The sequence below is a fragment of the Leucoraja erinacea genome, chromosome 2, assembly GCF_028641065.1.
Source record: "Leucoraja erinacea ecotype New England chromosome 2, Leri_hhj_1, whole genome shotgun sequence".
In the NCBI taxonomy this organism is placed as follows: domain Eukaryota; kingdom Metazoa; phylum Chordata; class Chondrichthyes; order Rajiformes; family Rajidae; genus Leucoraja; species Leucoraja erinaceus.
The window spans coordinates 133,148,990-133,161,915 of record NC_073378.1 but is presented as its reverse complement, the minus strand read 5'-3'; the positions used below and the strand labels follow the sequence as shown (position 1 = coordinate 133,161,915).

The 12,926-nt window shown below is 42.9% G+C and overlaps 1 protein-coding gene across 5 annotated transcripts in view; it reads right to left on the bottom strand.

Annotated features, from left to right (window-relative positions):
* Positions 1-12,926, bottom strand: part of LOC129715783 (uncharacterized) — a 337,613-nt gene that overhangs the window by 81,297 nt on the left and 243,390 nt on the right. For all 5 annotated transcript variants that reach the window (XM_055665662.1, XM_055665654.1, XM_055665638.1 and 2 more), the window contains 2 exons: positions 10,452-10,520; positions 1,597-1,689 (listed from right to left, as the gene is read on the bottom strand). In XM_055665662.1, the coding sequence (XP_055521637.1) occupies positions 1,597-1,689; positions 10,452-10,520 (162 nt within the window). The remainder of the gene's footprint in view (positions 1-1,596; positions 1,690-10,451; positions 10,521-12,926) is intronic.

Sequence of the window (12,926 nt, the reverse complement as noted above, 5' to 3'; positions counted from 1 at the left end):
CCTATCCTCCACTCCTCCACTCTCTCCCCCCCCCCCTCTCTCCCCCTCCTCTCTCTCCCCCCTCCCCTCTCCCCCTCACCCCCACCCCCTCACCTCTCCACCCTTTGCCCCCCTCTCTCTCCCCCCCCTCTTGCCCCCTCCCCACTCTCACCCCCCTCCACCCTCCCCTCCCCTCTCTCTCCTCCATACCTCTCTCCCTCCCCCTCTCTCCCCCTCTATCACCTCTCTCTCCCTGTCTCTCCCCCCCCCCTCTCTCCCCTTCTCTCCCCCTCTCTCTCTCTCTCTCCCCTCTCTCCCCCTCTCTCCCCCTGTATCCGACCTCTCTCCCCCCCTCCCCCCCTCTCCTGCATCTAGCCTGTCCAGCCCCTTAAGAATTTTGTAAGTTTCTATAAGATCCCCCCTCAATCTTCTAAATTCTAGCGAGTACAAGCCGAGTCTATCCAGTCTTTCTTCATATGAAAGTCCTGCCATGCCAGGAATCAGTCTGGTGAACCATTTCTGTACTCCCTCTATAGCAAGAATGTCTTTCCTCAGATTAGGAGACCAAAACTGTATGCAATGCTCCAGGTGTGGCCTCACCAAGACCCTGTACAACTGCAGTAGAACCTCCCTGCTCCTATACTCAAATCCTTTTGCTATGAATGCTAACATACGATTCACTTTTTTCACTGCCTGCTGCACCTGCATGCCTACTTTCAATGACTGGTGTACCATGACACCCAGGTCTCGTTGCATCTCCCCTTTTCCTAATCGGCCACCATTCAGGTAATAGTCTACTTTCCTAAGGTCAGTGGTGTAAAATTTTAATCTCTCAAGCAATGACCTAGAGATGTGCACCATATCCATTGATAAATACATCATAGGCACATAATAAAACTGACATGTGAGGTTTGATAGGAGGTGCACAGTCCAATTTCCCAACAAGACATTTTTAGTGAGAATTAGTGCTACCCTATCAAAATGTTCAATTCAGTTTTTATACACGATTGACATATAAACCAAAGGCACCAATGATTTTTTTGCCAAATTACACTTCAACAGATTCAAAATATTGTATAGTAACCTAAATATTTAGGTTTGGGATTTGAGGTCACCATTCCCCAAAGTAGTGTAAATATGTCTAAATGTGAAAATGCATTACACCAAAATGCCAAAATGTCAAGGAGATGAAAAGGATACAGAGGGAAATAAATGAAGAGAGGAAATGAGGAAAAATGTAAAACTGGGAAAAGATGAAAAACAGACAGAATTAATTCTCCTCAACAGAAGTTCAAGCTGATCATCCTGTTGAGTACTCAGGTGGCAAAATGTGTACAATCAATTATAATTCATTGACTTTGCCGGTTTGCTTCACAGGATATTGCTATAATGTAGTACACTTATATTTGATTCAGTTAAGTTTATCTTAACCCTGATTTAACTTAATCCTGAATTGTTATGTTTAACAACAGAATAAGCCCAGATCCCTGATTAATTCATTAGTCTACAACATTTATGGATAAACTTACTGAATATATATAGGGTTTTCATCAGAAATTAATAAAAGAGCTGGTCACTAAAGCCAAATATACAAAAATAAACTATAGCTTCACTCACAGCGTAAAAATTCTGGGTTTTCCATGGAGTCAACACTCATATCAAGTGAATCTGCACTCATATCAAGTGAATCTGCACTCATGTCGCGTCGTGCTATTGAAGAAAGGAGACAACCAGCATTAATGGTTTACAAATGGAACCTTCTTAGCATAAATATCACCAATAATTTGTCCTGGATCGAATACACTGAAGCAACATACGGGAAAGTACACCAACGGCTCTACTTCCTCGGAAGACTAAGGAAGTTTGGCATGTCTTCAATTACTCTAACTGGCTTCTACATATGCACTGTAGAAAGCATCCTCTGAGGCTACATCAAGCTTCGTTTGGCAATAATACTGCCCAAGACCAAAAAAAATTGCAGAGAGTGGTGGATATAGTTGTGGACTAGTCCATCACATAGACCAACCTCTCCACCATCAACTCCATCTACATTTCACGCTGTTTCCGGAAAGCAGCAAACATAATCAAGGATCTTTCTCATCTCGGATATTCCCTCTTACTCCCTTCTCCCTTCAAGCAGAAGATATAAAATCTTGAAGGCACTTACCACCAGATTCTGCAACAGCTTTTTAATCATTGTTATTAGACTACTGAACAATCCTCCCATTAGTTATAGTGTAGTCGTAGTCTTAGTCTTCCAACCTACCCCATTGCAGACATTGAGCTTTTTCTCTTAACGGTTATACTTTAATGCTGTAACACAATATTCTACATTTTTCTCTTCGCACTACCTGTGATACTTATGTATGATTCAATTGTACTCATGTATTGTATAATTTCACTGGATAGCATGTAAATAAAGCTTTTTACTCTATCTTGGTGCATGTGACAATAATAAACCAATGCTAATACAATCTTCGTGTTAATCGCTCCATGAATAGAGGCTTGTAAAATTGTGTTTAGTGTGTGATATTATTATTTCACTTTCTTCTTAAGCTTTGACATTATATTTCATTTTCAGATATTACCTCTGAAAGAGTGTATATAGTTCTGAGCATGCTTATTATTGATGATATGTCAACAAGGAACGTAGAAATTATCTGCACTATGATTAATGATGGGTCTGTTTCATTAATCACATACATAAGGAGTTAGCAATAACAGTTGTCACTGAAACAGAAAATATGGGAAATAAATTATCTGTTGAATTGAACACTTGGTACCAGAAGTACAATCCGAAATATACGTGTGCCTGTCATTTAACCCTGCATTTTGGAGGTTATGGGAGAATGATTAGGCTTGACATCAAGGCAGCTTTTGACCCAATGGTTAAAGTCACAACTTCACCAAAGAAAATGGTTGTTATTGTCAATCACCTGAGGCCGAAGACATCACTCCAAGAGTTTGTCAGAGCATTGTCCTGTACCCAACCATCACCGTTGCGTCGTAAATTACAACAGGTCAACAGCAGATATTATCCCACTGGCTCTCCACTCTGGTCTAGATATCAGGAACACATACGTCAGGCTACTGTTCAATGACGACAGCTCAGCTTTCAGCTCCAACCTCATCACCAAGCTCCTAGACCTGGGTGTCGGTACCAACTTTGCAACTGGATTCCTGGTGTCTTCGTCAGTGGTGCTGAATCAGTATGGATCAGTTACAACATCTCCTCCTACTGACCATCAATACAGATGTACAGTATCTCAGGGCTGTGTGCCCCAACCCCTGTTCTATTATAATTGTGGTTGGCTGAATCATGTATGGCAATAAGTCAGTGTTTAGGAGAGCGACAGTACACCTGGTTGAGTGGTGCCGCAACAACCAGCTTTCATACAATGTAAATAAAACCAAGGAACTAACTGTTGATTTCAGAAAGAGGAAGTCGGGCGACCAAATGCCAATTTTCATTGGTGGGTCGGTTATGGAGAGAGTTAGTAGGTTCCATTCCTGGGTGTTATCATCCTGGGCAAAGTACATAGATGGAATCACAGCCAACATGCAAGTGCCTCAGCTTTATGATGAGTTTAAAGAGATTTGCATTTCACTAAATGCTCTTATAAAATTCTACAGATATACTTTTGAAAGAATCCTGATTCGTTGTATCTTGGCTTAATACGGCAATTCCAATGCATAAGAACGTAAGAGGCAGCAGACATAATGGACTCAGGCCAGTCTATGACAGGCAAAACCCTCACCATCAGAGAATCTAAATGAGGTGCTGTCTCAAGAAGGTGGCATCTATCATCAAGGATTCCCATGATGTCGGCCATGTCCTCTTCTTCTTGCTACCATTCAGCAGGAGGTGCAGAGGTCTGAAGACCCACCACCAGGTTCAAGAATAGCTACTTTCCCGCAACTGTCAGGTTCTTGAACAGACCTACTCAAGCCTAATTCTACTTTGGCTATGGAAAACTATTTGACCTTTGGCATCACAATTGTCCTATTTTCTTATTGTGTTTTGTACCACTGTCTAGTTCTTTTGCACAGGCTCTTTCTTTTCCCAGTTTTGTTTAATTCATCTATAATTTATGTTTTTGTGTGTTATCTGCCTCTACATGCCCATAACACTGCTGCAAGCAAGATTTTCATACCTGTACCTCACTGTACTTGGCAGCAGTATGTATTGTTTATAAAATGCACCACAGTTACTTATGCAAGTCACTACAAGAGCACCACATGCAGCAGCCACTGCTAACGCAATAAGAAAGATGAGAGCAGCATGTGGGTATGCTACACCTGCAGATTCCCTTCCATTGCTTGTTCTTGAATGTCACGGGGTCTAAATCTATGAAATCACTACTCAACAACATGGTACGAATACTTGTACTAGACCAATTGCAACGGGTTAAGAAAATGGCATTGACAGTGAATCCTGGACCCCATAACGTGAATGAAAACGATACCTGGTTATGATCATACATATATATTTGTTATATGTAAATTGATAGTGATATTCCAAAACTTGCATGTGGTTTCCATTCATTGGCTGTAAATCACAAGTGGGTGTGTCCAAGTGGAGGTCTGGGAGAATGGGAGTGGTGGAAGCCAGCAAACCACAGTTTGATGCTCATGACATCAATGGTGGACTGATGGAACCAGACTGATGGAAAAGATGTCTGAGTCGTTCAGTTTTATTGGTCCGCTTCAAAATCCAATCGCCGTGTCTAACTTTTCTCAAGGATGGATTCAGTGAGTGTAGATTGATCTCCCCTCTCCCCTCCACCCCCCCCCTCCCTCTTCCCCCCCTCCCATCCCCATCTGTCCTTCTCCACACCCCCCCCCCCACCCTTCCCCTCTCCTCCCCTTCTTCCCTTCCCTTCCCCCTTCCTCCCTTCTCCCCTCCCCACTCTTCTCCCCCTTCTCCACTCCCTTTCCTCCCATCTCCCCCTTCTCCCTCCCTTCTCACATTCTCCAACCCCCACTTTCCCTGACGCCCCCCCATTTGTGGACCTAGCCTGTGACAGCTAGATCTCACTAATAGTACTGCACAAAGGCCACACCATCTGTTTTAGTAACATTGACTATGGAGTAAATGCATACTTTGGGAACAACAGCCCCCCCCCCCCCCCCCGCCCTCTCACCTTGCTTCAAAATGGATGGTGGGTATTTAGACTCAGTGGCTGGAGCAGGTGGGTGGCACTGGTACATTGACAACATTGCCTGTACCCAGCCTCTGGGAGTTTGGAGAGACCATTGAAAGAGAGATCTGCTTCTGGGACAACTCGTGGCCAACAGTTTAGTTCCCATGAGGAGCACGCAGAACATTGGGGGTTTGAGTCCAATCTCTGGGGCCCCTGTGTCACATTTAGTTCAGAGATACAGTGCCCTTCGGCCCACTGAGTCCATACTGACCAGCGATCCCTTGCACACTATCTCACACACGCAAGGGACAATTTATACTTATACCAAGCCTATCAACCTAGTTAGGGCTAGAGTTAGGGCTAAGGTTTGGTTTAGTGTTACGGTTAGGGCTAGGGCTAGGGTTACGGTTAGGTTTAAGGTTCGGGTTAGAGTTAGGGTTCGGGCTAGGGTTAGGCTTAGGGCTAGAGTTAGGGTTAGGACTAGGGTTAGAGTTAGGGTTTCCTCCTGAACTCCAAAGGCACACAGGTTTGTATAAATTGTCCCTAGTGTGGGATAGTGTGCCGGGAATCGCTGGTCACAGGCTGGGTCCACAAATGGGGGGCATCAGGGAAAGTGGGGGGGTTGGAAAATGGGAGAAGGGAGAGAGAGGGGGAGAAGGGGATGTGAGGGGTGGGGGGTGGAGAAGGGGAGAAGAGTGCAGCGGGGAGAAGGGAGGAAGTGGGGAGAAGGGAAGAGGGGGGGAGGGGAGAAGGGCGGGGTGTGGTGAAGAAGGGATGGGGAGGGAGGGCGGAAGAGGGGGGTGGAGGGCAGAGGGGAGTTCAGTCTACACTCACAGAATCCATCCCTGTGAAAAGTTAGAGAAGTTGATTGGATGTGGAAGTGGACCAATACATCTGTAAATAAACTGAATGACTCAGACATCTTTTCATTTGCACAATCAACATTGCCGTATTGTATTAATTTTAATATAATAATGTTTAAAATCCATGCATTGAAGGAAAAATATCTTACAACCCATCTGTGGTCCCTAACCCTAACCCTAACTGGCCGTCACCCGCAGGACAGCATACGTCAGCGTGTGACAGGGCGCATGACATGATGAGACACCCAAATGTCACCCCTTGAACATTCCAAAATCCAGGGGTGACATGAGACGGCGTGCGTCACCTGCGCGACACTAAATGCATCACCACACATCACGCCGTGTCACGACCCGACCATGACGTGACAACCTCTTTTCAGGCTGTTGCCGAAAATATCGCCCAAGTGGGACAGGTCCTTTCCTGCTAGAGGCAGGAAACATGTTCCCGATGTCGGGGGAGTCCAGAACCAGGGTAAGAATAAGGGGTCAGTCATTTAGAACGGAGATGAGGAAACACTTTTTCACAGAGAGAGTTGTGAGTCTGTGGAATTCTCTCTGCCTCAGAGGGAGGTGGAGGCCGGTTCTATGGATACTTACAAGAGAGAGCTAGATAGGACTTTTAAAGATAGAGGAGTCAGTCGATATGGGGAAAAGGCAGGAATGGAGTACGGATTGGAGATGATCAGCCCTGATCACGTTGAATGGCGGTGCTGGCTCGAAGGGCCAAATGTCTGTTGCTATTGTCTATCATCAAATATCAACATTTCTGATCTCATAATGGCGGCAGTTTTTGGAACAGTTGGCAATTGATTCTACCAGTCTGCTTATCTTCTGACCTGAGATGATAGTAAGTAGGGACAATTACAATGGATCCAAGCACCATTTCTTCTTCTGAATAGGCACATTACAGTCCTCAGGATTAAACATTAAATTCATAGCCAGTCTTTTCCTAAAGTGACCTGCTCCGACAATATTTCATATTTTTATGACGTACTAGACCAAGTGCAGACCTGTTGGGTCTGCTCCCCCAACGCACCCGTTCCCTACCCGTAGCCCCCACGGGAGACGTGGCCCTCCAACTCAAGCCGTTCCCGAACATAAGATTCCAGCACTCAGCAGTGCGGCTGTTTTTAAATGGCGTCTTTGAGGCGAGAGGTGGGCGCCAGCAGCCGCTATGGTCGCTGGCCAGCAGGAGGCGGCAAAATGAGTGAGTGGTGGGGAGGGGGGGGAGAAGAGAAGGATTTTATTAAAAATGTGTACATAAACACGACAAAATTTAATCAGGAGTGGATACTTGGAATGAAAAGTGAAATCTCTACCGAAATGGAAAAAATCTCGGCGTTTCTGCGTCTGGTGTTGGCGTAGCAACGAATCAAAGGCTGGCACCCACAAGTCAGGCAGAAACACACACACACACACACAGTTTTAATATCATATAGATTAGCGGGCTATTTAGCCCATCGATCATCCAGTACTGAGTGTATGTCCATCAGAGTTCTCTACTTATGTCCCTGAAAATAAACTTTTACAGGCAGTAGAGGTACTGCCTCAGAGCTCCAGCAAACCTGTTTCACACTTGTTCTAGTGCTTTCTGTCTACAATTTGCATGTTCTCTCTGTGATCATGTGGATTTCCACCAGATGCTCCAGATTTCTCGCGCATTCCAAAAACCTGCAGGTTGGTAGGTTAATTGATCCGAGTGTGCATCTGAGTGAATTAAATGTGTGAGCAATAGGTTGATAGGAATGAGGGAAGAATAAAAAATGGGTAAGTGGGTAATTGATGGTCAGCATGGTCTTGTTGGGCAAAAGTTGCAGTGCTCTCACACCACTCTTGTGCACTGAAACATTTGCATCAATTCTCACTTGATTCTCTTAGCACAACTAACACTAGGGGTAATCTATAGGTCAACTAATCTACCAACTATGCGTAGGAAAGTCTGAAGAAGGGTCTCAACCAGAAATGGTGCCCATTCCTTCTCTCCAGAGATGCTGCCTGTCCCACTGAGTTACTCGAGCATTTTGTGTCTATCTTTAATCTACCAACTAGATGGATCAAGGACAATTGTTGAGTGAAAGAAACCAAATACAGAAGTAGTTCAGGTCTGGAAATTACCACCTGAAGAAATAATGACAACAAATTGAATCATGAGCTTCAAAAGAGATAGCAGCTTAGTTAGATCGTAATATCGATGATGAAAGGCAATGACAAGGTGTTACGTAGGAGACTGTTGAGAAATTAAGAAGCCTAGGTATCGGAGGAAGTGCATAATCATGATTGATGTTACATGAACCCATTTATTCCAACTCTGTTTTCTATGTTTCTGCAGCCTCATTTGGATTGGCTCATGCGGAAAAATCTTTTCTGTGCCTAGAGCTTTCGCTTTCCGTGATCATACAAAACCTTTGACCATCACTGATCTTGGGTTTAGCAGGTGGCAAGCTCACCGAATGCCAGATGCAATACACCAATGCCAGATGCCTTCCAATGGCTGTATTAGAAACAAACTCAAATATCTTTAATTTAAGGCAACAAGACTTTCTGCTAAACTGTGGGATCTGTCCTCCAACACTACTCCATGGCAATGTTGCTGCTAAACAAAGGAATTAGGGTTAGGTTCATTGCTCATCGATAACAATTCTAAAGATAGTTGGCTGCTCACTAATAGCAAATATGCCTTATTATGTAGACAGTGTACAAATAGGCTGATGACAATTTGACAAAAATCATTTCTATGTCCTGTTGAAAAATGAAAAAAACGAATGATTTTGTTTTTGTTATTTTCCTTACATTCAGCTAATATTCCAGGTCCCCTTAGTAGCTACATAAACCTGCATACTCTTTTTGAATGTGTTCAGTGACTGAGTCTCCAGGGCCTTTTTGGATCGAAAATACCAAAGATTTACTACCCACCATGTGAAGAAATTTCTTCTCAATCCTTTCCTGAAAAAAAATCTCTTATTTTGAGACTGTGACCCTGGTTCTAGACATCCCAACTAAAGGAAACAGCATGAAAATCAAAACAAAAAATTGCAAATGTTGGAAATCTAAAAATAAAACAAAAAATACTGGAAATACTCTGCAGATCATGTGTAAGAAGAGAAAGAGAGCTAATGTTTCAGTTCAAGAACCTTTGTCAGAAAGGAATCATCATCCCTGTACATATCTGTCAAGCCACATAATTTGAGTGGGTAGAGCCCTAGCCTTCTCAATCTCTTAATTAACAAACTTGCTCTTCAAAGAATTAAATCAATCAGTACAAAATTATCAGTTTTTATTTCACACATACATTCTGATGTTGAGAAGGTTAAGAGTTCCTTAGGTGGTATTAAGTCTGCTGTGAGCTGAGTCTGAGAAAACACTTGGGAGACTATTTAACTTCTTGGGAAACTAACAGAGAAAACACATAAAATAAGGATGATGAGTTCCTAAAGTTTAGACCTGTTAACAGAACCATGTCTTCTGCACATGTTCTTTATATTTCAACCACTTAGAGGTTAAATTTAATTAATTTACTGATTAGAGCTCATCAATTCTAAAACTAAACCATGCGTGTTTAGAAATCAAATGTCATTTAATTCTGATTCATGAAATGGGCGTATTTTTCCCAAATGCCATATTATGCCCCTATCCCACTTAGGAAACCTGAACGGAAACTTCTGGTGACCCACGGTGAATGGAGGAGGTTATGGACACACAAGTGCTGATGGGTCCCCTGCATCACGAATTAGGCCAATTGAAACCAGTATGAAGTATTACTTCAGTGAAGATCCCTGAGGTGGTCATTTAAATCAAAAAAAGTTTCAGGCTTGCTGCACAGTTTGATCCTTGTGTAAAAAGCTATGGTCAAAGGTTTTCATCATTTTCTATCAGTGAGCCAGAAATATGCTCCAAATGTAATGATGAAGCATATAATACAACAGCAACAGCCTGGAACTTGTCAGGAAGTGCAGTTTAGTTTCTCAATAGATGGCGTGTTCATTTAATAGTGCAAACACTTCAAAATATGCAAAACAATTCTTATGCAGTTTACGCGCACAAAATAAAAGGGAAGGTACTGCTCAGACTAAATTACCCTCAAAATTTGTCCTTAGAAGATCAAAGTTCTTGAGTGATATTTCCCGTATCATTAAATGCTTTGATGATGATATGTGCGCAATGTATTATAATTCTGCAATTGCCTGACAGGATATTGTTATGATATTGAGGACTTGTCTTTGTTGCACTAAAACTTGAAAGTTTAAAAAAAACTGCAGGTGAAACAAAATCAAAAACGAACAGAAAATTTGGGAAATTTGATGACGGGCCTCCAACCTGATATATTAACTCTGTTTCTCTTCTTACCGATGTGCCTGATCTGATGAGTATTACTAACATTTTCTTTTTATTTAACTAAAGATGTTCATTTTATGTCTGGTCACTGGAACAAAATAATACAAACGAGCAAAACCAAAGCTGTACTTACAGCTAGAAAATTGTGGCTGGTCTAGTGAGTCAGCAGTCATTTCAAGTGAATCTGCACTCATGTCACATACTGTAATTGAAAGACAAAGACAATATTAAAGTTCATATTACATCACCAATAAATGCAATAATACTGTGTTAAGAGTCATATTGTGTTCTTTTTTCATTATACTATGATAATATATTCCCTTTTCAAATGCACTCTTGCCTCGATGAGCCTATGATTCTGAGCCAGATCTTTCAAGAATTAAAGAAGTACCAACGTGGTGAAGCTACAACATCTTCACCAAAATGCAAGGGAATAGACAATGTTAAGTGACCTCACTACAAATAGATCAGATCAAACACAACCCTGCCAAATCTTGTTATTAATGACGAAACAATTATACATCAAAAGGTGAAAGTGGCTGCAGAGCATCTTCATCCTCAATGACATAATATAAACTTGATTCATGTTCACATGACAGCCTCTAGCTTCAATAGACAATAGACAATAGGTGCAGGAGTAGGCCATTGGATCCTTTGAGCCAGCACCGCCATTCAATGTGACCATGGCTGCTCATCCACAATCACTATCCCGTTCCTGCCTTCTCCCCATATTCCCTGACTCCACTAGCTTTAAGAGCCCTATCTTTTGAAAGTATCCAGAGAACCGGCCTTCACCATCCTCTGAGGCAGAAAATTCCACACTCACAACTCTCTGTGTGAAAAAGTGTTGCCTCAACTCCGTTCTAAATGGCTTACCTCTTATTCTTAAACTGTGGTCCCTGGTTCTGGACTCCCCCTACATTGGGAACATGTTTTCTGCCTCTAGCGCGTCCAAACCCTTAATAATCTTATATGTTTCAATAAGATTGTCTTTCATCCTAAATCCCAGAGTATACAAGCCCAGCCGCTCCATTCTCTCAGCATATAACAGTTCCACCATCCTGGGAATTAACCTTGTGAACCTACGATGTACTCCTTCAATAACAAGAATGTCCTTCCTCAAATTTGGAGACCAAAACGGCACACAATGCTCCAGGTGTGGTCTCATTAGGACCCTGTACAACTGCAGAAGGACCTCTTTGCTCCTATACTCAACTCCTCTTGTTATGAAGGCCAACATGCCAGGAGGTTGCACCAATGCAGTCGTCAATGTAGCGGAGGTAGAGTTCAGGGATAGGGCCACGGTACACCTCAAACAAGGATTGTTCGACGTACCCTACAACAAGTCAGGCATAGCTGGGGCCTATGCGCATGCCCATAGCTACACCTTGGATTTGGAGGAAATGGGAGTCAAAGGAAAGGTTGGTGAGGGTAAAGACCAGCTCCGCTAGGCGGAGAAGAGTATTTGTAGACGGGGATTGGTTGGTTCTGCGGTCGAGGAAGAAACGGAGTGCTTTCAGACCCTCCTGATGGAGGATGGAGGTGTAGATTGACTGGACATCCATAGTGAAGATGAGGGAGTGGGGGCCTAGAAAACGGAAGTCATGGAGGATACGAAGAGCGTGTGAGGTGGCTTGGACATAGTTAGGGAGGGATTTAACCAGGGAGAATAGGATGGAGTCGAGGTATTTGGAGATAAGTTTGCTGGGACATGAACAAGCAGAAACAATGAGTCTGCCAGGACAGTCAGGTTTGTGGATTTTGGGGAGAAGGTAAAATCGGGCTGTGCGGGGCTGGGGAACGATAAGGTTGGAGGCTTGGGAGGGCAGGGAGCCGGAAGTGATGAAGCCCATGATAATGTTTGAGATAAAGGCCTGGTGCTCGTCTGAGAGGTCATGGTCCAAGGATAAGTAGGAGGAGGTGTTTTGAGAGTTGGCGCCCTTCCCACCCAAACCACCCCCTCCCCCGCTACTTTCCCTTGCAACCACAGGTAATGCTACATTTGTCGCTTTACCTCCCCCCTTGACTCCATCCAATGACCCAAGCAGTCTTTCCAGGTGAGGCAGAGGTTCACCTGCACCTCCTCCAACCTCATCTATTGATCTAGGTGTCGGCTGCTCTACATCAGTGAGACCAAGCGTATTAATTAGTTGGATAAAAGTAATGTGAATGCTAAATTTGTTGATGACATAAAAATATGTAGGAAAATAAGCTATGAAGAGGGCACAAGGATGCGAGAAAGATTGTACAAAGATCTGATAAATGGAATATAATGTGAAAAAATGAGGTTGACCATTCATTCATAAAAATCAAAATGAAGTATATTATGTAAATGTAAGAGATCAAAACAATCTGAAGTGCACTGCATCGTGAGCTGGGTATTCCTAGTGCATGATTAACAATATCTTAGTAAGGAGATACACCAAGTAATTACAAAATTACGATTGGAAATGAATGTAGTAGTGATTATACCAGTTATATAGGCAATATAAGTCTAGATCTGGAGAAATATGGGCAATAATAATCTTATTTAAGGAATGTGCTAATATGGTAGAAGCAGATCAAACATTTGGTAGATTAACATCTGGATTGGGCAGGTTCTTATGAT